The 27,973-nt window shown below is 36.7% G+C and overlaps 1 protein-coding gene across 1 annotated transcript; it reads left to right on the top strand.

Annotated features, from left to right (window-relative positions):
- The first annotated feature begins 5 nt into the window (after positions 1 to 5).
- LOC148359192 (endothelin receptor type B-like) lies at positions 6 to 27,973 on the top strand. Its single transcript, XM_088344391.1, has 8 exons — positions 6 to 267; positions 12,634 to 13,155; positions 17,281 to 17,393; positions 19,764 to 19,968; positions 22,112 to 22,261; positions 24,314 to 24,447; positions 24,566 to 24,674; positions 26,717 to 27,973. The coding sequence occupies exons 2-8, from the start codon at positions 12,769 to 12,771 to the stop codon at positions 26,852 to 26,854; spliced, it is 1,236 nt and encodes a 411-aa protein (XP_088200517.1). The 5' UTR covers positions 6 to 267; positions 12,634 to 12,768; the 3' UTR covers positions 26,855 to 27,973.

Genomic DNA, 27,973 nt, shown 5'->3' with positions numbered 1-27,973 from the left:
TGAAGACACACTTGAGGCAGCTGTACTGTCCCGTGATTGGCCAAAGATTCTGCACATATAAACGCGCGCATTGTGCAACGGTGGATCAGTGGAACTCGTGCAAAGAGGAGTGGGGGGGTAAAGCCCAAAAGCACCCGGACGTATTGGACGCAACAAAACAGACTCTACCACCTTTTTTCATCTATCAAGACCATTACTGGAAATCCGTTGCGATGCTGAGAAAAACACTTTAACCAAGTGGACGAGTGACTGTATTTTAGTCCTTTGGTAAGTCAAAACGGATTTGACGAATAACTCGTCGTTTTGATTGATGATAAATTGAATGAATAACAACTAATGGGGATTTACTTTATTCACTCAAGAGTGTGCATTTTTTAGCCAGGAAAAGTAACGTGCAAAGTTAAGTAAAACGCAACATGTTTCTACTTTAAAGGTTGCAGTGGAAGTGGAATGTTTGGCAACTTGATGTCAACTTTGTTTATTTACTTAAGTATTTGATTGCTTGGTTGCTTACTAACTTCATACTTGTCAACCTCAGCCAATGTCTCCCCTTATTAATGATTGCAACTCCGATAATAACAAACACAATGTAACAACTATTTAGTCACAGTAAGACTTACTATGTAGAACAGGGGTCTCCAACTTGATTTTCCTAGGAGCCCACCAAACCTCGGGTCTAGGTTAGCTGGAGCCGCATCAGGTTTGATAAAAATATTCCACTCACAAATATCTTTTAGAAAAAAAGAATCTATACAGAGTTCCAAAAATAAAAAAAATGTATATTGAGAATTTGTAAGAATATCAATCAATCATTCTATCGGGAAAGACTACATATGTGAGTTGAAAAACAGAATTATTGTAATTCAGATTCTAATGTATGTCTTCAGCCTTTAATTTTCTAAAAAAACTGTTCTGAACATTTACCGCATAAGTAACAAAAATAATTCTTTCAGTATATTTATTAGTTCTTGACACATTTTGGGTCAATTTGGTGTTGCTCGTTATACGTAGTAGAGCGTTTTACAAAAGTAAATTCCTGCCAACAAAAATGTTATACGGCGTACACAATTTCAAATGATCAAAAAACTTATAAAATATGTCAAAAATGTTTACGTTGACAAATATTTTACTTGCATACTTGTGTAATTGCTTATTTGCTTACTAGGTATCTTGCTAACTTACTTATTCATGGTGTTTTGATATACCAAAATAATGAAGGTACGGTTGTTTTTTTAGTATTATGCTGAATTTGTTCAACTTAATTGCTTAACATCAATGAAAAAAAATAGTAAAGCACATTATTAAAGGTACAGTGTGTAATGTTTGAGCGCTAGATGGCACTGTATTGTCTAATGCAAACTTAATGAGAACAGCTCAGCAGCAAGATTTCTTTTTTTTTCACTGAATGAAGGTTTTTTTGTACCACTGCAAGGCAATGAATATTATACGCTGCCTTGATGATTCAATCTTATTATAATATGATAGTTTCGTTTATGTGCCTGATTCATTCGTAACAGACCCCAGTTGAAATGACCAAAATGCAACAATGGAATAATGTTTTTGATTTAGAAATGTCTTAGTATCGTCAAAAACGTTAAGCTCACTGAAACTGAATTTAGTTCAAAACAGATGGCCTCTGTTTCAAATAATTGAGATAGTCTACATTCATTTGGTAAATACTCCTTTTCATGTCTTAAATGATTTACATGGATAGACAATGAAATCCAAACGATAATTTAAGTTTTACCTTGCTTTATGTGTAATATAAATATCAAACCATGTTGTATATTATTTGAAACTACACATTTAAGTTTTGCAGAATATAGTGATAAATGATTAACTCAATGCCAAGGTTATTTAGTCATTAAGAGAGTTGATTTGGGATAATGTTTGAGTTAAAAAAATGTAGCTTATCCAGAAGAATTAGAAGGCCAGTAATAAAAGTGAAAATGTGCAAATCCTTCAGTATTGACGAATAGTAATTTGTACTCCTTTTTTGATTTTTTTTAACATTGCAATTCAGATCAAATTGGATACAAAAGCAAAAACAAAGATGACATTAAACAGTAAACAATGCAGTAAATCTTGAAATATAATAATATTATATAATAAATTGTTCACAAATCATCCAGGCATAACAAATTGTAAATAGAAATAGGACTGTAGCGTATCGTTTTGTGTGGGTAATGGAGCAGCAATCCATTACCCACACAAAACGCACGCTATATTAATGGCAGCAGTGGGATCATTCATGCGTACCTCACATTCTACGCCTACAGGACTAATATTTTTTTCAGTCTTTTTTTTTAGAATCAGATTCTGAATCACACTCTTATAGATTAAAGCAAGCATGTCAAACATACAGCTCTCATTGGATTTTTTTAATCCGGCCAGTGGTAAAGCCAGTCTCTAGCTCATTTCTATTAAAAGTTGTAATATTTTTAAACAAATAAAAACCAAATGTTCCTTCCCTGGAAGGCTGTAAAGGTGTAATGGAACTGGCGTCCAGTCTGGTTTCATGTTAAAGACAATATTGTGCAGTCTTTTATTAGCTCCAGTAAGCCCAGTATAGTTGTTTTTTCCGAGGTTATTTCGGGTTCACTGCTAATGATATTATTTTCTATTTCTTTTTATTTGTTTCAAACTTGTTTGAAGATTGAGGGAAGCACATTTTTATTCACAGCTCCCACTTAGTCTGTGTTTGTGACGTGTAAAGTGATTTGGTTCAGATGCAAGGCTGAATTTACTCAACTGTTAAAATAAACAAATTGTTAACATATTCAATGTCAAGCATGAAAAATGTTGTTTTAATTGTTTGTGAATGCATGTGTTGTGCTTAGAAAATATCCCTTATCATCCGTGATTATGATTCGTAGGGTAGCCTACAAATGTTGGCTGAATTATAAAGCATAGTACTGAAAAACGAAGCTATATTATGAAATTAGATAATTATAAATATATAATTATAATTATTTTAACTGCTTCAGCCCACCTCAGAACATCATGTCTGGAACTGGTCACCGAGCCCAACTGAATTTAACATTCCTGGATTTAACATTCGAAGGAGTGTTGCATCCACTTTGGCAAAACCCAGTAGAGATTTTGAAAAACTAGGGAATCGTTTCAATTCAATGTAAATCAGGCAAACTGGGTTGTTTATAGGACTTCTTGTGTCCCATCAGCCACAAATTAGATTATAATGTTTGTGTCTGTCTCTATAATGCTCATCAAAATCAAAGGCTTTTTGTTGTTGTTTTGACCGCTGTGCATCAAAGACAACACCTATCTAAGACAAATTTACCACCTGAGAACACTTTTCACACCTTTCACCTAAATGATACACGGATCACATGTGCAGCTACAAAAACACACATTGGGAATTCTATGGTTTTATCGTTAAAATAAAGCACCTAGTTGATAAAGCACCGGGGCGGCAGTGGCTCAGGAGGTAGAGCGCTCGTCTTGGGATCAAGAGATCGCAGTTCGAATCCCGGCTCCTCTGTGTTACATGTCGAAGTGTCCTTGGGTAAGACACTGAACCCCTAATGCCCCCAATAAGCAGTTTAGCGCCTTACATGGCTGCATGGCAGCTATTGGGAAATGTGAAACACAATGTAAAGCGCTTTGGGAAGTCTTGACTTGAAAAGTGCTATATAAATGCAGATCATTTCATTTCACTAGTTCATAAATCTTATTACAAGTTTCGTCCATAAAACTGATTTATGGGTATGTATTGAAATTAAATGACACACTTCACAGCTGTCTATTTTTTATATATTTTTCATTTTTGACGGAATGATGGAATGTGTGTTCGCCTTTTAAGTTCCTATGCACAGTTCCTGTGCAAAGTACATTCATAAATTAAATTAAGAGCCCAATGTCCAAAACACAGTTTCAAAAATAAATCACATAATTATCACAAAAACACATGCATTGAGTCATAGCTGGGCTGTCGTTCTCAGTTTATTGTCATTAATTGTGTAATTTAGGGAAAGGGGGTCTGATCCAGAAACAGGTATGTGTTTTTCCATTTTATAGCCAACGAGTTAAGCTAGTGCAAATGTGGTGATTTCATATATCTATGCTTGGGTGGATTTTATAACCTGCTTATAATAACTGCGATTTAAATAATATTCTGTTATGCTTTTTGAGGATGGACCTATATGGGAGGAACCAGGAACTTGGGCAACGGTGTTCAAAATAAGGAAGTTTTTTTATTAACAAAAATCACGAAAAAAGTAACAAAGGTTCACAAAACAATGAAATGTCCAAGCAAAACTAAACCTGACAAAGTCCAAACCAGCAACAGAGACTGAAACCGAAAATGGTAAATGCAAGGAGCGAAGTAGCAAACTAACAAGTGGGCAGTAAACTTCTAACAAAATGTTCAAAATAAACACCAAAAATAAAAGAAACAAAACAAGGCATGACAGTGGAATAAAAATGACCCCCACCCATGAGCTGTCCAAAATGTCAATCTGAAGTATCAGGAAAATTAAGGACAGATGTGTGGTGATTGGACCTACCTGTGCAGAGTTCCAAGCCCAGTAGACACCCTCTAGAGGAGGGAGACGCACCGGGCCACAACATATCCTCTGCTAATCTATAGCTATCTTGTGGTCCGAATTTACCATTCCTCGCAAAACTCTCTTTTGACACAGTTTTTTCATTCTTTAAAAGTCATTACTAGTGATTTCCTAACTCTCTGGTTTGAAAAAACATTTATTTGAACATGAATACACTGCTCCTTTGTCTTCTAGGTGTCCTCATTTGATATCCATTTTTACATTGCCTTACATTTTTGAGAGCCATCATAGCTAAAGGTCAAATGAAAAAAATGGATTGTAAAAGTCTTTCCAATCAAAACTAAATGTCAACTCATTTTTTACTTTCTATTTCCTCATGCATGGTCAAACAGGCCAGCACAAATCAGAGGTTTGGCCTCAGTTGTTGTGACGTGTGTGAGTTCATCCATGTGATATTGTCTTAGTACAAATACAACAAGCCTCTGTGTTCAGAACTGGTGTCTGTGCTTTTTGCAATTTGCCTTCTCTGTGTGTACCCTATAAATATCCAACAACTCTATAAAAAAAAACACATCAATTAAATCATATATAATCAACTTATGATCGCCTGCTTTTGCTCCACAAAGATTATTTTCGACAGTGTCTGTGCATGGAGCTTGAGAGTAAGATGCTCCACATATATAAGTGATTGCAAACAGATTTACTTTCCTACCTTGAAGGATGCCCTTGGCAAAGCCTTCTAAGGGTTACGCTTGACAAACACATGCACTCCCTTCCAGACCTGTTCCCCATCCAACTCGTAAATCGGTATAATATCCATTATCACCATTCCAATTGTTTGACATTTTGGCTTTGCTTAACACATGGCAGACGCTCTGCTTCATAATCATTATAAACAAATGTTTGTATTAGGGGTTGGGTGGTTGTCTGACATAAATTTGTCCAAGTAATCAATATGACGATAATCATTTGCATACGAAAATATTAAATTTCACCCTTATAGTCAGAAACTTACCTTCAATTTTTTACAGATACTTAAATCATATAGCGGTAAATAATAACTGGCTCAGCACGATTTGAGGGGAAAAAGTGTGCATGTTTGAGCAATGTTTCTCAACTGGTGGGTCACAGATCAAAAGTGGCTTAAGGGCCTATTTTCAGTGGATCGTGGGGCATTTTATTGGTGATAAAAAGCTGAGAACAGACAAAATCCACTGCGGTTCAGTTATACTCCTCAACAGTAGATGCCTATAATGCACCAAAGAAAAAAATTGGTGAGGTTTGTTTACACGTCTTGAGCATGGCCAAAAGCAGATACTGAGGAAAATATATATCAGAACGGATTTCATTATATTTATGACAAAGGTCCTGCTTTGAATCATTTTTTATTACCGTATTTTCCACACTATAAGGCGCACCTAAAAGTCTTATTTTTTTTCAAAAGCTGACCATGCGCCTTATAATACAGTGTGCCTAATATATGGATCAATATTAAGTCGCAAAGTCTTGCAACCAATAAAGCAGCCGCCGACTACATTTTCCCCCGAACGCGAAGTAGTCCTGGGTGTATGCTGGGATTTATATACCGGCGTTTCATTGGCTAACCAATGTGTCAATCATCAGTTGAATCGATCACTATTGGCTAAAGTTATTCGGAGGTAAAGAGGGTGGATCCTTTTTATCGTTTACAGGCTGGCATAGGCTAAAGGGGCAAAACAAAGCCTGCAATTGGCCGAAAAAGATGTGTCAATCATTAGTTGAATCGATCACTATTGGCTAAAGTTATTCGGAGGTAAAGGGGGCGGATCCTTTTTATCATTTACAGGTTGGCTTAGGCTAAAGGGGCAAAACAAAGCCTGCAATTGTCCGAAAAAGATGTGTCAATCATCAGTTGAATCGATCACTATTGGCTAAAGTTATTCCGAGGTAAAGAGGGCGAATCCTTTTTATCATTTACAGGCTGGCATAGGCCAAAGGGGCAAAACAAAGCCTGCAATTGGCCGAAAAAGATGAATGTGAATAGCATGTTGGGTTGACGGCATAGAGAAAGCAGTATTTTACTATTCTGTACTGTATTTGTAAATATTTTACTCTCCTGGATTTACTAAACTCACGGATATAAGAGGACCATGGTTGCACATTATTATTGAACACAACGACTTCGGTGAGCTACTCTGGCTATATATTTTCCCAGTATCTTGTTTCAGAGTGATATCGATGTTTCTTTGATGGGTCTTTTTTTAAATTAAACTCAATTCCAAGTGTTTATTGTCATATGCACAGTAAAGTTGCGAGCGAAAAAGAAAATAGAAACTAAGGTATTGGCATTTCATTGAATCCCAAGACTTTAACCTTCAGAATGATATTTGGAACGATGCATTTAAGTGACATCATACGGACACCGCATCCGCACATGTCTACGACACGTATTTGCTTCTTTGCAAGCTTTCGGAATGTTAAGGGGGTAATAAGTTTGACTGAACTATCTGACTGTTTTGTCGACGTTCCCATTGTAGCACCTTATAACCCGGTGCGCCTTATGTATGGAAGATATAGGACCAAAAACTATTTTTTGGGGGTGTGCCCTATAACCCGGTGCGCCCTATAGTGCGGAAAATACGGTAATTAAAAATGCAGCCAATTGAGCATTAAAGGGACAATACTTGAGCTCTAGATATTGCTGTATTGTGAAGTACAACCCAAACAAGTACTATAGAGGAAGGAAGAACATAAATTAAAGAAATTTAAGTCATTAAAATGCACCGTTTTTGCCAAGCCTTTCTCAAGCTTTTCCTTTTTTTCAGTTTTCCTTAGCAGCAAGATGATTGACAATTATGGTAAAGCTCATCCCATGTCAAATAAATGCCAATATCTCAAGCTATGAGTATTTAAAAAACATGTTTCCATGTATTACATGATTTTTTTGCCTATTGTTGAAATCAGCATATTGTATTTTTTAATGAATTTTTTATACGTTATGATAAGCAGTCCAATAATTCCCTTTCTTTTTAATATATCTTTAAGGTTACAAAAAGTAGATCTGCCCTAAGGGCTGTGGGAATCAAAGAATAGCAACATGATTGGCCAATAGAGACACTAATGTAAATGGAGCAATATGATAAAAATAAAGGATAACAGTGCAAAATAACTCTCAAAATAACAAACATTGAGCCAAAATGATACAAAACAAAAAAAACTGCACAAAAATATTAGACAAAATATCGAACAGTCCTGGAATGCTGAGCAAACTGGCCAATAGTAAAAACAGAAGAAAATATTTACATATCAGGATTGCTAAACAATACACAGTGTCCTTTTAAAGGGAATATTAACCCTTAAAATAATTTTGGTTTTGATGGTCTTTTGTTTTAAAAAAAAAGAGAGAAAACCAAAGGTCTATAAAGAAAACAGCCAATATGCAAATAGTCCATAAAAGTAGTTTAGTACCTTTTGCAGACACAATAGGCTCTTAATCTATTTCCAAAACTCGTTAATCAGCTCAGTGGCCTAGTAACAGAGTGTCTCCACAACGCAGAAATGTCAGTTCCCTTCTAATTTTGGTTCTACCGAACACTTTGAAAACTGGGACTCAATTCTTATTAATCCAAGCACATACAGATACTGAAATAACAAAGTCTTTGATTCCCTTTTAAACAGTTTTTATTCGCTTGAATTTTCATCAACATACAAAACTTTTTCTGTTATCTGTGAGCTGTTGTAGCAATTTCCAGCCCAGTGGTTCTTACTTGGAGGTATTTCATGGTACTTGAGATTGTAACATACAGTATATCTTAAAATGCAGAGTCAATGAAAAATCACATAATTCTCTTCCAGTGATGTGTGTTGAGGTTCGTGTCTGAAGAGGCACAGTCACATTTACAATTACTGGTAAATGAACCTACAGTACATCTTATTCGTCATTTGATGGGCGGAGAAAGAAAGCCATACGAATATAAAATGTAGCATAGGGTGAAGATTTTTTTTTTTTTCCCTTTAGTTCTAAATAAAATCTATGCACTGCTCCTTGTTAATACAATTATCAATAGATGCCATGAGGCATTTGTTGCCACACACTGCATCTGCAAACACTCAGCACAGTAATACGTTACATACTTATTGTATGAATAATATTCATAATACAATGCGATTTTTTGCGATTTCGAAAAGGAAATTCCAAAAACTGTGAAGGTAAATGAGAAAGAACTTAAACACTGAATAAAGTTGACCATTTTATATATGTTTTTGTTTTAAATTTCTATTATGACAGAATACGAAGCGCACATCAATTCTTTCATCCTTTTTCTTACACAGAAAGAAATGAGTTCATACTTAATTGTTTTGTTACTTTAACCTTATTTGAAAACTTTTTATAATAGTAAAATATAACACTCATTTTAAGTATTACTTTACTATTAATAACTATTTATTTTACTAGAAACTACTTAAATGAGTCTTTTCACTGGAAAATAGCTTAAGATATATTGATGATAAATATGAAATAAAACACTTAACATGGTCAGAACTGAAATGTTTTTCCCCGTTTTAAGGCAAATGTTTCTTATTGATTTACTTTAGGATTATTTTTGTTAAACCAAGTCCTTCAAACTAGTTTTGTATTTTAACTTTTGAAACAGAGTAAATTAGGAACATTATACTTGAGAAAAAATGGTATCCAGTATAGTAAAAAGAAATCCAAGAAGAGCTGCACAAAATTTCGAAAAATATAACCAAAACTATCTGTCATGTTTATTTGAGCTCGTTTTCATGTTTTTTTTTAATATTTTACTTGTATCTATGTTTTATGGATTTGTAAAAACATCCTTAGTGAAGCTCTATTTAGCGATTCAAAACCAATGGGATGAATGTAATCTATTTAAATACAAAACATATACAGTATTACAATGTAGATATCTGCATGTGTATTTGTTCATAAAACCAAATGATAAAAAAATGAAATATTCCACAGGAGAATGGAAGTACATCCACAAAAAATGGTTGAAAAACAATGTTTTGGGAGCACTTTGTCTCATTTTATCTGTTGCTTAATCATTTCATTCCTTACAATTAGTTATGCCAGACATGTCAAACTCAGTTTCGCTTGGATTCAGACTTTTTGTTTTCAGGTGGGCCAAATCTGTCAAATATTTAGCTTTTTTTCAGTTCTATGTTTGAAAAAAAAAAACTTACTGTAAATGGAAGCTATGAATAAAAATATGCTTGCCTACATTATCATACTGCTTTGAATTAAATCAAAAAATGAAAAAAATAGAAATAACAGTTTTAACAGAAAATGGGCAGTAACATCAAATACAACTGCAGTACCGAGCTGGGCCAACTGGGGCTGAGAAAATACTGCACAATATTGCCTTTAACATGATACCAGATACATTTTATTTTTAATGATCTGTGGAAACAAATGTCTTGCCATCATTCATTTTTTTCCCTCTCTGTCATTGCACTCCTGCAGTTTACTTGCTGCTGCTGGCTCCTGAAACTTGAGATATTTTTGCCTTTAGAAGTGCATTAATATCAGGAGTCAAATCCTGAGTTAACAATGCCATGTAAGTGTTTGTTCGTTAACCTTGAGAGGTGCCTTGTTTTATTGCTGTTCATTACAGATAATACCTTGTTACACGATAAGTAATCCTAAACGTGATAGAAGCTTTCCTGCTATTTTACATCTTTATTGGCCTCAAGCCGCGAGAAGAAGCTTTTGGTTTGTTTTCATTTAAAAATAAAAATCTGAACTTTTGATAAAAATGAGCTACACACTCGCGGCGGCGCAGTGGTTAGCCTGTGTGCGACACAGTTCTGAGGTCTTGAGATCGAACCTCCTGTGTGGAGTTTGCATGTTCTCCCCGTGCTTGCGTGGGTTTCCTCCGTGCACTCCGGTTACCTCCCACATTCCAAAAACATGTGTGTGACGTTAATTCGCCGGTCCAAATTGTCCCTAGGTGTGAATGAGTGAGCGAATTGTCTGTCCCTGTGTGCCCTGCAACTGGCTGTTCAGGGTGTCCCCTGCCCACTGCCCAAAGATAGCTGCGATGGGCTCCAGGACCCCCATGACCCTACTGGGGATAAGCGGTGCAGAAAATGGATGGATGGATGGAGCTACACACTTGATTTAATCTGCTTGTGTGCAGTATATTTGACATTCCTGAATTACATGAATATTTATTCAACACAACAGACACTCAAAGACATTGGCAGCTGCAGATATACTTTTCTTTTTTTTTTACTTCCTTTATCTGAGCAAGTGGCCAAGCCGGTCGCACTTTGCAAACTTTTCAGTGTGTGCTTTGTTTACTGTTACTTTTCAAGTGAACGCATCACGTGTCTTGGTGGAAGTGTAGAAGACATTGCAGTTTCTCGCCTGGTTTCTTACTTTTATACAAGCTGTTATTATTCTCTTTTGGCATTAGCTAAGGGCCTACAGCAAATAATAACTGTGTGTTTACAATACGCTTGATTTCTAAATATGTGTCATTAAAGATGTCATATGGTTTTGGAAGGGTTTCATATGAAAAACTCAAGAGACAGGCGCGGTTCCACACATGGTGCAAATGGAATAATGTGAACTCAAATTACTTTTAGTTTTAAAAGTTACCTTTTATCTTTTTTTACCTAAAAAGTATGTATATAAAAAGTGGTCCTTTTCACCTTACTCAACTGTCATAGATGTGAGGATCGCCTTTAAGACAGTTGACATTTTCGGGTTTCCACACACCTTTTTTAGTGAGCCTGGAAAATTGGGTAATTGAACTTTTGTTTAATATTGACAATTTGTCAAATGTTCTGGCTGGCAAAAATATAGGACAGAAGTGCGCAACCGTTTTGGAATCATGGGCCACATTGGGTTAAATACTTTGGACAGAGGCCTTGGCCTTGGGACCCATTTAATTGTTTACCATTTGTATTGATGAACTACTATACATACATCTACATTTTATATATTTCATATATTTGTCTTAAGATATATTACATGGTCCAGTGGTAAAGAGTTGGCGCTCTAATGCCGCAACTTGGGTTCGATTCGCTTTGCAAACCATGCTCTGCGATTTTACACAAATGAAAATGTTTGCTCTTACTGTAGTTTAAATTTGTTGCGCCTTGTGTATGAAAAATATATGACAAAAGACAATTTATTAGGGGTGCGCCTTATATTGCGGTTTTCCAGTAATTGGTTTTTATCTTTATTGCGTATTGGGAAAAATGTCCATGGGATACGAGCAATTCTAAGTACTAGCATGATCTGGGAAAAAAAATAATCCTGCTTGTAGAGGTATCACTATACTGTATAGCAAAGATCTTCTGGACATGTTTAGGATAATTTATTGCTCAATTCAAATCATTGGCATTGATATGGAAATATTGGTGTAAAGTAGCACCAAGCCGTCACATCAAGGATATCATAGTCAACAGACATTGTTGGAAAATTAGTTTTTGGTCAAGCACTCTTCAGACCCATTTAGTTTTAGATGCTCAGGCATTTTAAGCTTTTGTGGGCCACATAAAAATGATGTGGCAGGCCAATAGTTTAATACATGTGTCCTACATCAGTGGTCAGGTCTGGGTAGGTTGTTTGTTACCAGGCCGGACAGAAAGCAAGAACTTCGCCTTATTTTGTCTTAAACTATATTTTTTTATGTTTACACGCATGTTTTATAGCCCAAATAAACGTAAAGTTTGGATGCATATTTTATGAGAAGTTCACGGTCGTATGTCACCGTAGGACAAATATTGCTGGCCTCATATGCACAGCATTCAATTCAACAGGAAACCATCCTAGATTGCAACCGAAATCGTACCATTAGGCCACCATGGTGAAGGAAAAGGCATTGTTCAGCCAAAACAACGTTGTACAATGCGGTACCATCAGCATAAAAACTGTGATGATGAAACAAAATCAAATGATCTTTCCTATGTCATCCAGATCCTTAGTGATCCATTGATAATGCAGTAGAATTTGGTTTATTATTAATATTGTTATTATTACTAAAGTTATCATTGGGCCGGGTCACGAGAATACAGTCAGACATTGTCAGTGGTGCAGAAAAGGTTGCGGATGACTGTCCTACATGATATATTTTTTTAATTTTCTCCACAGAACAAACATCTTGGGGGGAAAAAAACAGACCCAAAGCAAACAAGTGTGGAAAAGGGGTATGTGAAGTGGTGTACTTGAAGACTGCAGTGAGGAAGCGCCTCCCTGTGAGAGAACTTCTGGGGTTTTTTTTTCACAATGAAGGCCATCGCTTTGCTATTTTTTTTGATGGCCGCGGAGGTGGAGGCCTACCGTTTCATCCGGGACTCCCCAACTGTGACTGACACTCCGGAATACTTCAAGAATGATTCGTTCATCTCGCGGCAACCCCCACAGCCGGCCCGGCCGAGGGGCCCCTTCCCCCCCATGTGTATCAAGCCCACGGAGATTAAGTATACGTTCAAGTATGTCAACACAATTGTGTCCTGCCTGATCTTTGTGGTTGGGATCATCGGCAACTCCACGCTGCTGAGAATCATATACAAGAACAAGTGCATGAGGAATGGACCTAACATCCTGATCGGCAGCCTGGCATTAGGGGATCTACTTTATATCATCATTGCAATCCCCATTAATGTATACAAGGTAAAATGTGTTCATTTGGATATCAAAGTATAGTAATCACTTCCTGTATCGTGGTCGGCTGCAATGACAAAAATGTTAACTAGACCAGCCAAAACAGGAATTAGTTTGCAACAGAAGTAGTGTGACAATTGCAGGAGTGCCTAAATCAAAAATGTATAGTTTTCCAGAAGGCCACAATCAAATAAGCCTTCTACATTCTTCACAGAACAAAGACTAAATAATAACACAATTTATGAAATAAATAAAACCAAATAATCCTCTCTGGATTCAGGCAGAAAATAAATAACACTATTTATGAATTGAATGACCAAATAGCATTAAGAGTTTTTCACAGAAAAATAGTATTTCTGTTGTGCCGTGTTCAGTATAAACAGGTCCAAGTTCAGCTTATGTCAGAGCACAGGAAACCCAGTGGTATAGGAGACATGGAAAAAGGCTTTTGATTTCATCTCATCATCACCACACAATTTTTAGTCATTTTGTTGTGCGTTTCACATGTTACAATGACAGTGTCATTGGGCATTAGGGAACCTACGTTATATTATCATGACATGACAATGTGACGTGTGAAACGCACAACGAAAAATAACATTTGTCTCTGGACTGGGACCAAAGATTTACCGACTTACAATGGTAATATTTCGGCCCCAGGTTCAAATCCTGTTACAACTAAAAACCCGGACTCAAGTGAATTTTTAGATAAAGAAAAACGTGCATCAAAATTCTCCGGTATTGTTCACGGGGACGTAGTTTGGAGGACATTGTCGTAAATGAAGAACGCCAAATATGAACTCACCCAGTGTTTTTCAACCAGTGTGCTGTGAGACTTAGTCTAGTATGTCAAGGAAAATTGCCCATTTTTTTCTTTGTAAAAAAGCATGCCTTCTTTCAGTATTTTTGCGCTTACTTCCAGTGATCAGACAAGTAACTGTTACATTCATCCATATCAATAGGGGGCAGCAGATAATAATTTGTTATATACTAATTAGCCTCTTCTTTAGTTGAACACAAAAAAATTGGTCATTATTGACTTGATGGCTTTGGAGAATTTCTAGTCCAAAATGCATTTAAAGAATGCACACTGTATCGCAGTTTACTTTTCGAGGTTTCACTATTTTGCGGATTTTCATCGGGTAGATTTGTATCCAAATAAGATTACGATAGAAATCTGCTTTTTATCTGTGCAAGTGGCCAAGCCGGTCGACCAATTATATTTCATATAACCAATTCATAGTGAAATATAGTAGCAAATTATCATTCGACATTCCAGAGATCATTTGTAATTAAAAAAAAAAAACGTTTGAAGAAGTACTGTACAGAACTTTTATATGTTCGACAAATGTTTGAGCCTGTAAATTGTTTTTTTCCCATCCTTTCATTGTATAACAGCGTATTTAGTAAGTAAATAAATAAATAAATAACGGTTTCTACTTTGCGGGTTTTGACTCTCCCTGGACCGTATTTGGAATGCAACCCCTGCGAAAATCAGGGGATTGCTGTAATATTTTGAGATATTAAGTAAAATATATACTTTTATTGGATACGATCTGAGGTCAAGCCTTGGTCATAAACCATGTTAACATTTCCAGAATTTCCATCACAGCTTCTGGGCAAAACAAAATGGAAATCTTGGTGTCTGCGGTTGAGAATTATATTGTTATACTAAGATCTTATCTAAATTGTGTCAAGGATTATGGCATGAACAATTTAGTCTTTGAAAGATGAAAATATTCCCACTCCTCCAGGGTGGTGTGTTTCCCCTCAATGATGGGTTATTTCTATATTTATTTGTACAAACATTATGTTTTACTGGTAGATGACATAAAAATGCATACTAAAAATTAAATTCATGATAACAAGCAGTCACACACACAAAATAATAGGCAACCTTTTTTACTGTATATTTTGCCACAAAAAAAGTAACTCCTTGTTTATTGCAGGGGGGGGTTGGATTTCAAAAAGAACCCATAATGGGTGAGATCCATGAGATGGAAACATTTACATTTAATCATACAATTCAATATTTTATTATAAACTGAAACCAAAAAAGAAACCCTTTTTTTATGATTTTAAGCATTTGTTTAACAAAGAAAAATACTGCATAAATGTTCTTTTGTTTATTATTTTACAAATAACTACCGTTTTTTTTCGTGTATAACGTGCACCCCTATCTTGTTTTTGATTAAAAATCAGTACAAAATGTTCTTTCACTTATTCTCAGCTCAAACTAAGAATTGGTAAGTGACAAACGTTGTAGAATATGTCAATGATTATCACCTATTGACTACATAAACTATAATCACATGACCAACATTAGATTTACATTGAATTTATTCAATGTCTATCAAAGGCCCACTCATCATCAGATATACCAAAGAGTTGTTTCCCTCGACTATATTTTTAAAATAAAAATCTTTCAGGACAACTTTCAGTTTTATACATTCTCTAACATTCATCTCTGGTACTGTGAGTAAAAATAGTGTGATGATGAGATTAGATCTAATGCTTTTTCCCACAGCCTATACACGCCTCCCGGTCTAGTGGTCAGGAATTATCGCTTTCACTGCGAATATGCTTAATTGCTGTTAAAAGTGTTGATAAAAATTGTTCAAACCTCACATTGTTTATTTGCTGTTAAAAGTGTCAATACAAATTGTTCAAATTCAATTCAATTCACTGCTGATCTGGGTGTGATTCCCGTGGTCAGCAATATTTTTGGATTTATGAATCATAGCACAAATACCTCATAACTTTGTGTATAACGTGCACTCAAATATTACATTATTTTTTATGTTAAAAAAGTGCATTATACACAAGAAAATAAGTAGTGTACTGTACTTCAAATTGTAATAGGTGGGAGACTGCTTTGTCAATCAGAATGCAGAACACACTGCAAATCCATAAAGTCCTGAAACCGTTAAAAGTAAACTGTGTTGTCGCGAAGGATTATTGTATTTAAATCTTGCAACACTTATCAGATGACCACTTCTTTTTAGGATCTCAAAAAAAGTGTGTTGACTCAACGCGATATCAAAATGCACCCTCTAATACTCTGGTCGGCAACCTTTTCTGTACCAGGACCAATTTAAAGTTGGACTATATTTTTATGGCATGGCCCAATGATAATGTTAATAATTACAATAGTATTACAAATAAATATAATAATTTTAAGCCAATACTCAGTGTGCAATCACTAGACCTCTAAGGATCTAGATGACATCAGAAAAGGCATTAGATATTATCTCATCATCACACTATTTTTACTCATGATGTCATGTTGTATTGGCTGAACTCTTTCTTATAATGCTCCATTACAACGTTGTCCAACGTGGCAGCGTGAGTTAAAATAGTGTGATGATAAAATAAAGTCTGATGCCTTTTCCTTTGTAATCTACATTACTAGTGGCCAAGTATTTGGGATTCAGTGCTCTCACACCTGCAATTCAGGTTTAATTCCTGTTACATCCAGTGCTAAACAAACGAAGCCAGCGATATTTGTCAACTGATCAATCATTTCTCAATTCTAGTTATATACTGTTGTAAAACTTCAGATTGATGCACACCCAAACTTTGATGTCTTTTTGGTAAGAAAAATAAGTGTGTATATACATAAATAAATATGATATTAGCAAGAAGTAGGGCCATTTTCTTTATTTCTCTACGGCCATGTACCAAAGGACGAAAGTGTGGGCCAGTGGTTGCCCGACCACTCCTCTAAAAGATTGGACCACCAAATATTTCAGTATTCTTAATTTTCTGGGTGGTGGTGATTGAGATGAAAGCGTGTCCCTTTTTTTGTTTTGTAAATGTTTTTGTTTGTAAATGTAAATGTACATTAATGTGACAGTTCTACAAAAACTACCTGCATGCGTTAAAAAGGCCATGGAGGCTTGAAAGATTGGGTCTTTTTTCACAACACACAATAACTTGAGACACTGCCCTGATGCTGAACTGATTAAATCAGCCCCTGGGAGGGCTCAATTATCTGAAAGGAGACACACTTGACTATTATTTTTGGTTTTGACTACCATATAATGGAGGAAAAACAGAGGATTACATTTGAACCCTGATGCAATGAATTGACTTACTAACCTCACATTTGTCTGTTGTTTCTATCGTCTATAGCTAATTGCAGAAGATTGGCCTTTCGGTGTGTATGTCTGCAAGATGATACCATTCATCCAAAAAGCTTCAGTGGGGATCACCGTTCTCAGCCTGTGTGCTCTCAGCGTGGACCGGTGAGAATACTTGTAATTCACAAAATAACATGTACATCAGGTGTGGGCAAACTGCGTCCAGTGGGCCGAATACGGCTTGTCAGCCTTTTTAATCCAGCATACAAATGTAAATGTTAAAAAAACATAATAAACATTGGTATCTCTTTATATGAGCACCCTTACACACGAGAATTGCGATCCACATTTATCAAAAATCTACCTCGCTTTACGAAGGAAAATCCAGGCTCAGAGGCTACCACTAGAGACCACTTAGACCGCTCATTGCTCGTGACCGCGGATCAGTTTGCACATGTGCCTCCTGCTGACAGGCACCTGATTCCGCTCCCTTGGTTTTCCATGTACAGTGACTGTATAACACACCAAGTTCGTTTTGATCGCATCCCACTTTTTGTGGAGATTTTGTAAGGAAGTCTGAGAAAAAAGGAGAATTATGACAATTGAAACAAAGAAAAAAAATAGAAAACCACGAGTGTGGTGTTCGGGTGAGTGACCAATCAGGAGGCAGCGAGTGCCGATAACATAGCCGTAGAAAAATGTATGCAGCGCTTTGCTGCAATAATGAGAGGGTGCATATTCCTGTTGAAATATCAGTGAGGAGGAAGACGAACAAGAGAAGCTGTTGGCAATAAAAGAAATAAGAATGAGAAAGAGGTGACGCTTTCATTCGGAAAAAAGAACATCCAGAAAAAGTGGCAACTGGTGGTCCGACAGCTCTCTTTGATGACAATCGGCCTATATATTTCCATAACACTTTGAAGGGGAGACAGGGACAAATCTCTTTGGATATGCTTTATTTTTATTTTATTTTTTTTTAAAGACCTGGTAAAAGTGAGTCCGGCCAAAAGGGCAAATGAAAGTGTTAAATCAAAACTCAAATATTAAAAAAAAAAATCTGCTGTAAAAGAATTTTGTGTTCACATTTATTTTAAGTTACAGTAACTTTAATTTTCAGTGTACTGTACAAAAAGTGTTTACATATCATCAAAAGCCGTGCGCCATTACTGCTCCTGCACCCATTCCCAACTCCCCGCAACTTGGCAGCACTCGCACGCCTTCGTTGCGGGGACTTATAATAGACTCGCATTTTATTTTGTTATTATCATCTTATTCATCCTAGTACAGTTTTTCCTTTTCTTTTCAATGTTTGATTACTAATTGAATGTGTTTTAGGTGTTTAGGTAGATGTTTTTTATTGCTATTTAAGTTTCACTTTGATCCTTTTTTATCTTGAAACAGGCCAAATAGTTTTTAATAATTTAATATTGAGAAAATCTGCTATCAGCAGCCACAAGCACGATCCTGAGACGGATTAGGCTTGTATTTAGAGGTACCAATGTATGGTAAAAAGGTATGTACTATGAACAGAAATAAATCTGTTTTATTGCCAATCTTGTCCTTAGTGTCCCTTCATGTGGGTTCATCTTTATTAAAATATTTTTTAATGAAGCATTTTCCACATTTGCTATTTTCCATCATATATTTATTTATGAGATTTATTGAAAAATAAAATCTCCGCAATATAAACCACACCTTATTATGATACTTTTTTAGAGGAAAAAACATTTTGTAAATACATAAACTGCAACTTACTGTAAGCCTCATGTGCCCACTAGAAACATGAGATGTATAAATAGAAAGACTGTAAATAGAATTTTCAAAATTTTAATACCAAACACACACAAGGAAAATGCACAGAGACACGGCAACACATGTAACACGGCAAAAAGCACAGCACAAACACAAGTAATTTTAGGCTAATAAGGCTGGTTACAAAAACACATGCTGGTAAAAGTGACTGTGACGCAGAAAGACAAGTACCGTAACAGCGAAAAACAGCAATACAAGTACCAGCTCTAAAAAAAAAAGAAACATTGCATGCACTACCCTCATCTCTGCATAAGTTTAAGGGTTGAATTTGTGTGACAAAAGCATACCTGTCAATCTTAGACGATTTATCTTCTTATTAACAATTCTTAAATTCCTGTACAAATTTTTTTATACGTTGTACACAATTTTATTTTTTTTACTGTTGAGTTTTAAAAAAAACTTTAATGCAATGCTTGAAAAAGGAATAACATATTTCATAATCTGATGAAATTATCTATTCACAATTAAATGCAAGATGCAATACAGCACGTCGTGTAGACAGATATCTGCAGGGATACTTTTTCATAAATGCATAATGATAGGTCCTTTTCCCCATGTATTACCATGGTATTGATTTCAGACTATGTATTATCAAATCAATCTATAAATCTATTTTTCCTCCTAGTCCTGCCCAAATTTTGAATACAATGCACTCCAAAAAATTGCCTAACTCTGATGTAGAACTGAAGAGGTTAGAATAATTTTTGTGAATGGTGTGTCCAGCTACCACGCTGTAACATCGTGGAGCAGGGTGAAGGGCATAGGAATCCCTGTGTGGAAAGCAGCCGAGGTGACACTCATTTGGGTGATCGCTTTGCTGCTGGCGGTTCCTGAAGCGCTTGCCTTTGACATGCTGGAGATGCCGTACAGAGGAAGCAAGCTGCGGGTGTGTCTGCTGCATCCAGAGCAGAGCTCCACATTTTTCAAGGTAGGAAGTTGCCTGTGTTCTACCCTGCGCTAACCGAAACAGTCTCAAAGAGTTGTGGAAAGTTTAGGAAAATTCTGTATATTCTGAACTACGTAGTGCACCTGATTAAATGCCTCATGCTCAAATTTAAGAACAAAACTCTTTTAGGCCTGGGGCACACCTTTTGCCAACTGCATGGGGAATTTGGTGTTGATGACCTTTAGCAACATAACCCCAACAATACCGTGGCCCCACACACCTCAAGCCGTTATCAGCTGCGTTGTTTTCAGTTCTGCTCCAAGCAGTTCATGTCACATGTTTTCAGATCATGTGACCATTCAATATGGAGATTACAAGACAAGCACATACTCCCTACTGTGCCGAAAGAAAACGGGAATTAGGGCTGCGTCACGTAAAATGAAGGTCCTACATTTTTATATAACAGCGCCAGGGCAACCATCCTGTGGAGAAAAAAATAATTCCCAGAGTATAAGAAAATACTTCAGCGACTTGACATTGACGCTGATGATACTGAAAGAGAAGTTTAGAACTTAGAATAAAGTACTGTCGAACCTTCCGTTTTGGTCTTGTTATGTATTACATGAATAATGTTGGCAAAAACATGGATTACTTAATCTCCAAAGTCGTCATGACTGGTCCCACAAGTCACTGCTGTGGTTTGTATTTAGAGCGTATGCATTGTGAAAAAAAGCAGCTCAAATAGTACAATCCACATTCAAGTCATACTACACAAACATAGTATAATAGTACCCATTTTTTACATTTTCGGATAAATGGGTCCTAAGTACATTGTATTGTTTGTAAATCATTTGCTTTGTTTACTTCCTCTATAAGATTTACAATAAAAGAAGAGATAATGCAAATAAAGACTGATAACAGATTATTATTTTTTTAAATATTTCATTATTTATATTTTGAACCACTTAAGATAGATAGAGATAAATAGATGTACTTTATTTGTCATTGTTGTGCACATTTTACTGAACAAAATGTCGATACATCTGACCCGCAGTTTCCATAATATTTTACTTCATATGTATTATTATATAAGTATTTAGTAAAAGTTGGATGACTCTAAAAAAGGATACTGTACAATAGTGCCGAAGAATTGTGAAGATCATATAATGTACGAATGAATGTGCAGTAGTAGGTAAATAATCATAGTCATGAGTACTGTACAGTTGTGCAAGAATGCAAGAAGAGCAGCTGAACAGATGTTTAAAATGGGCAGTCAGGTAAAAATGTTCACTATACAGTAACAATAGAATTTAAAGAGTAACCAAAAACGTTTTTGAAAAATTGAAATATTTTTAATACAAAATATTCAAAAACAGATGTGTGAAAACAGCTGGGAAGCCTTGCTATATGTGGGATTGACCGCTAACAGTTATTGGCCAGTGCGACAAAGCTGTTGTAGAACCTGGTGGTCCTGCACCGCACACTGCAGTACCTCTTCCCAGGGGTCAGCAGGGTGAAAAGTCAATAATATTGTTTATGGCTCAGAATAGGCAGCACTTCTGGCCAATGTCCTAAATGGAGAGAAGTGCAGATGATTTTCTTTGCTGTCCTCACCACCCACTCGAATTGAGGAAACAATGCAGCCAATACCATCTGATATTGGGGAGTGGGTAGGGGACATTCTGGACTGGTTGCAAGCCAATCACAGGGCACAGTGTCAGAGATCCTTACACCCATTCATACCTAGGGATAATTTTGACTCACAAATCAAATTGCATGCATGTCTTTGGTACCTGGGAGAAAAATGAATGCCCGGAGTAAACCCACACAGGCGGGGAAAACATACAAACTCTGCACAGGGAGGCCGGTATCTGAAATCGAACCTGGGACCTTTGAACTCAAAGGTGGATGTGCTAAGCAGTCATAACACTGTTCAGGTTTTTTTTATCTTATATTACCATATGTTTAGCTTGTTTTTTCTTAATAATAGGCCTAAAACAGCTTCTTATTTTTGTTGATTTTTTTCAGCATGAGGTATGTAAATTTAATCTCACAGAATATGGTCTCTTGCGTAACACAGAACTATGATTGAGGAAAAAAATGGAACCCCCAAAATAATAAAACCTATAAGAGTTAGATATGTTAGTAAATTGACAAATTTTCTGTGTTTTTTTTGTTTTTCCAGATTTACCGGGATGCAAAAGACTGGTGGCTTTTTGGATTTTACTTCTGCCTCCCACTCGCTTGCACAGGAGTTTTCTACACACTCATGTCGTGCGAGATGCTAAGGCGCAAGAAAGGCATGCGGATTGCACTCAATGACCACATGAAACAGGTATAACTGACCTGGGGAACTGTGGTTAATAGGGTAGGCAGACGGAAAAAAAGTTGTTTTATCCGAATAACTATTATCAAACAGTACAGGCTAAGAGTGTCAAGGACCCACTTGGGTTGGTGCTGGAGCAGCAACACAGAGTAGTACAGAAGAGGCAGGGTTTGGTAAACGGGAAGTCAGGTAGCAAGGCAACAATTTTGATCCTTGAGGCAACTAAAGTATTCTGTAAACCCAAGCAGCAGATGCGACCGTCCATGAGTTGACTGGGCAGTACTCATGTTCAAAAAGGGCAGGCGACGGTTACACTGGTACAATGGAAAAACAAAAGGCTTAAAAAGTGCTTAGGATGTGACATGGAATACAACAAACTAGCAGAGAGCCAAGGGGACAGAGTGTTTAAATGGTGACAAAGGAGAGTCGTTATAGGAAGGAAATCAAGATAAGTGCTTGCGGTTGTGAGAGGAAAAATTTAACCCAAAAGGGGGTGACCAAATAAATGTGGTCAAGAGAGGAGAGAGAGAGGAGAGAGAACTTGAAAGGGAACCTACAGAGAAACAGTTAGCTGAGCGCACAAATGTGACAGGTGGAAAGAAAAGGTAAAACGTGCTGTGCACAAAACCGAGCATTGTAGTGCAACAAAGACGGTCTGAAAGTTTCGTTATTTTTCAACATCAAATGATTATTAACAATAGTTTCAGCCTTTTGCCAATATTGCTTATGTGAAGCCACAAAATAAGACCAAAAACCTCACACTTTACATAACTTTATAACCACTACTGGGTCTTTGAACTTGAGGGGGGGACCACATAATAATATATAAAATAAGAAAATAACTTGTTGTCAGCCAATATTCCAAAGAAAACAAAACAAACCATGTAAGTGGACAGTGGGGTGGCATGCAAAGAAATTTTGGCTCAATGGCTCAGAGGAAGGTCCAGGCAGTGTTTTGACATGCCTGACCGAGTGTGTATATGTGCACACCACTGTGAGTAAATAAATGTCCAATTTATTTGGACAGGTACAAATATAGCAAGATTAGCTGACAGATCCTTGTCTAAATGTCTCAATGCCACCAACACCACATGTGCAAATTAGTCTGGCTCCGGGGCCAGATTAAGACTTTCTGTTCTGAGGCGGGTCGGATCAGTAAAAGAATTTCAACTCTAAATTTTTCGCTTTGTTTTTCAGTATGATGCTTTATAATTTAGCGTTCATTAGTAACCTACTCTCCGTATTACAATTGGGGATGACAAACAATCTTTTCTAAACACATTTATTTAGAAACAATGGGAAAAAAGATTTCAATGTTTGGCATTGACTGTTTTAAGTGGTTTATTTAAACAGTTGAGTGCATAAAGATTTACACCTGAACCAACTCACCAGGATATACAAAGTCAACACTTCCCTCCAGCAGCCGGAAAGAGTTGGCTTTTATTTGAGATAAACCAACTTTTGTTAGAAATTACCAAGAAATTGATGGCAGGCTGGGTGTAATCATCCAACGGATGGATCTGGCCCGCGGGCTGTTTGTTTGGCATGCCTGACCAAGTGTGGATCCGTCCACACCACTGTGAGTAAAGAAATGTGAACTTTATTTGGAGAAGTAAAAGAGAGAGAGAGCAAGAAGAGTTGACAGTTCCTTGTCTAAACGTCTCAATGCAATGTGGTACTTGAATTAACTCATTTACAATGTTACATTGTTTTTGTAGTTTTTTGATTGTTTTGCTCTGATAACTGAAGTGAAATCTGCGGTAATGCCAAAATAATGGCAAATATCAAATTGATTTATTCTCCAACTGTCATTGCATTCAAATACAAAAAATGTATGCTGTGTCTAATAAAATGCAACTATAGGAATATGGCTCATAACACATGGCAGTCAACGGCTTAAGTAGTCACAGCGGGGAAAACAACACATGATGAAAAAAATAATGGCTTCAAGATGGATCAATTTAAACGCATTACGATGCTTCGACAAATGAAGCGCGGCATAGCGGTAGTCGCCAAGCTACAGTAGCCCCCAAGTTAAGCATCATTTTGTCTTTTGTCTAGAGGAGGGAAGTGGCCAAGACGGTTTTCTGCCTGGTGTTGATTTTCGCTCTCTGCTGGCTTCCACTTCACCTCAGCCGCATTCTGAAGAAAACAGTCTACAACCAAAATGACCCCAACCGCTGTGAACTCCTGAGGTGGGCGTGCACAGAAGCAAATAAGCAGCACATGTATTGAGAGCCCATTGTTCTCCGTTTTGCCCCTTCCTGTTGTATTCACCATAAACCCGTGTCGCAATTTCCCCCTCCCATTCAGCTTCCTCCTCGTGATGGATTATATTGGCATCAACATGGCTTCCCTGAACTCCTGCATTAACCCGATCGCCCTCTACTTTGTCAGTCAGAAGTTCAAAAACTGTTTCCAGGTGAGATTCTCAACACAAAATTAAAATGAATGTTCTTGGTCCTTGTTTAGCAAGTACAGTAATCAGTAGTTTTTTGCTAAAGTTGTGTTCCAAAAAAGTGCTGCAGTAGTCAAAACATGCAGAATAGAAACCGGTTCATTGCCTGATTACAAAGGGTATCATTAAACATGTTTGTACTTTTTCTAAAATAAAAACTATAATGTCATCGAAATGACAAAGAGCTGAACTACCAAAGAAGGACCGAGACCACTGGTGAAGTGGTATTGAAGCTTTAATTTTATACTCCAGATGGTGAAAACTGCAATAATACAATCTAATGTGTTGAGACCATGTACCCATAGGTTAGCAAAAATAAAGTCAATACACTTTCCATCTGTCTGAAATATTACAAGATATAGCTTATACATGAAATAAACACTTTTTGAAACTTAGGGCATTGCCTTGTTAATCCTTTAACGTTGGTGGACCACCTTAAATTTGAACAGAGAGCCTTGTCAGTTGTGTGGTAAACCATTAAGCTAATGCACTAAACTAGATAGTCTGGGTATAATCTTGCATTTTGGTTGTATTAATTTATTGTTACAGACTGTAAAAATATATTTTGTAGTCCGTAGATCCAATTATAACTTTGAGTAAACTCTGAAGACTTTACAGTTCTACACATAATAGTTCAAGATCAAATCTCATGGCTGGGCCAAGTTTGCTTGGATTTGGAAAGGAAAATATTTTCACCTTGAAGTGGAAGTCCCCCCAATGTTCTTTCAAACTGCAAGTTTTATGCTTCAGCACCTGTCGGAACAGAGTATTTGGTTCATTTATGTGTTTGTGTAACATAACCTAGGTTGGGAAATCCACCCTTAGAATTTATCTCAGGAGGGGGTCATTTTCCTGACATCACCACTTTGGGTAAATTTCCAATCACATTTACGATTTGGAAAAACATGTGAACTGTGATTGCTCATGACTGGAAATCTGTGCAACTGCTGTGATTTTCAGTTGACAGCCAAGAGTAAAATGGCCACCACGTGAGATAGATAAAAACAGAGAAATATAGCTTCTCAAATTATCGGGTTTGAACGAAGAGGGGCCCGTAAAACGTATTATCCGAAATACCATTGAATTCCGTTGATGTTTGCTTTATCTTTGCAAAACTTTCTTCACGAGCGATCAGTGAAGATGTTTTTCAATCTGTTAATTTCCACAGTAGGATCTTGATGAGAATGAAGATCTTACCTATTGTTGGGTGCGTTACTGAAAGAAAGTAATTAGTTACAGCCACTAATTACTCCATTTAAAGATTAATTAAGTTAAGCGGCGCGGCTTATACAGGAACAATGTTTGTTTTATAGTTTTAAATGTGTCCTCATATTCTGTGCTTAAGACAGCGCCACCGCAACTAAAGAGGTGTACTTTATAAGTATATATAAACTTGCTGGTGACTTATGTGTAGCTAAACCAGAAGGAGTGAGTCAGCGATGAGAAGACATTGTGAAAAATGATCCCCCCCTATGCAAGTAAGCAGAGCAACACACCACATAGCAAATGGCAGTTAAGTAACAATATTTTACTAGTAATGCGTTACAGTACCTGTTACCAGGAAAAGTATTTGCGTTCCTGGAACGCGTTTGTTTTTAACACGTTAGTCCTAACACTGCACTTGCCTTACTGGTTTAACAGAGTTCAGACCCAGGAATGGGCTTCACCAAGCTCTACTTACCCAGGAGGCACCACAGGAAGTGGTGCCCCGACGACCCAGGCGGCTAAGGGATCTGTGAACCATGATATAGATCTAGCGCCTAATCCAAGCCCTCACCCAAAAATAAGAAAAAGTATTTCCAGTAATTTTTCGTTATCTCTAATTGAGCTGTGCTAGGTAGAAGTGATCACTGATAACTGACATGGGAAATTAACACATTAATTATACAAGACATTGCCATTGTGTGCCTTCATCCATGGGAAAGTCCCCTGAGTGACATCTAATTGGCTCCCTGCAGATAAGACGTCTGCATGAAATGTGATTGATAACTGTTTTGTCATTGCAGTCTTGCCTGTGCTGCTGGTGCTACAGAACGTCCATATTGGAACGAGGTTCTGTCCCAGGGTGGAAGGGTTCTTACAACGGCAATGGACTCGATCGCTCCAGTTCCCGCTCCAGTCAAAAATACACAAGCTCCTCATAATCATATTAACTTAAAAAAACGCCTCTTTTTTGCAAAACTTGGTTACTGTTGGCTACAGCGTTACGCGTGATAACAGCACTAGGTAGATGTCTTCTAGTCTTGAAATTTGAAGTCGACTGAAAGCTATGAAAGGATCAGCACAAACTGGACCATGGATTCTTGGCTGAAGGTACCTGGGTGCAATTTAAATGCATTCATCTAGTTAATATGAATAATTCCTTGCCAATTCCAATATTAATTTTTAGATCTACATCTATCTATATGTATATTGCCATATATACTATACATCTACTACATAGAGTACATGTACATAAGTGCGGTATATATTTCTGTCTAGACAGACAGCTTTAGTACATAAATAGAAGGCAATGTTGTAGAAGAAGACCCTAGGACATCGCTTATAACAGTAAATATTTCATCTGCATATGAAAAGAATTAGTATATAAAACAGAGCAGTGTACAATGCCCTGCCTTAAACAACATACCAGACAATTTGTCGCAATGTCACGTTGCCGAATGTCAAGTGAAGGGCAGATGCTTTGAATATCTGCGATGTACCAGATTATTAATAGTTTGTGACACCACGGTCATATTGGCTGCTATTATTTCTTTATTCCTGTTTCTTGTTGCTTGTGTGTATAATATCTTGTCCTGTGACAGCTTCTATTGCAGTCAGTAAATATTGTCCACAAGTTAACATTTAATATGTACACCTTTGTCACTGTGGGGTTGATGTCAAATGTCAGTCAGAAGAGGAAATCATTCTAGAACTGATTTAAAACCTGCTCGAATAGTTGTAACTGTGCTGTTTTTTATAAAAGCACTTTTTTTGCGCATGTTTATATTCTTTTATGAAGCCTATTTTTATACATTGTCATTCTATGAAATACATAGCTTGGACTGGATGTCAACTTTAACAATGTTGTGCATTTGTGAAGTTGAGATATTACAATGTGAACATCAGAATCTTTATAAGTAAATGCATCAAAACTATACAGCTAGCGTTCAACAATTATAAATCGACCTTTTGTTACATTGTACAGTACATTGTATAGCTACAAATGTCTGGAACCTTACAGCAACTGTAAATGGAATAAAAATTACAATTATTGTCTACAA

The sequence above is a fragment of the Urocampus carinirostris genome, chromosome 9 (genome assembly GCF_059441175.1).
Source record: "Urocampus carinirostris isolate Australia breed hairy pipefish chromosome 9, RoL_Ucar_1.0, whole genome shotgun sequence".
Taxonomy (NCBI): Eukaryota; Metazoa; Chordata; class Actinopteri; order Syngnathiformes; family Syngnathidae; genus Urocampus; species Urocampus carinirostris.
Note: the sequence above shows the minus strand (reverse complement) of the source record. Positions and strands in the feature narration are given on the sequence as shown.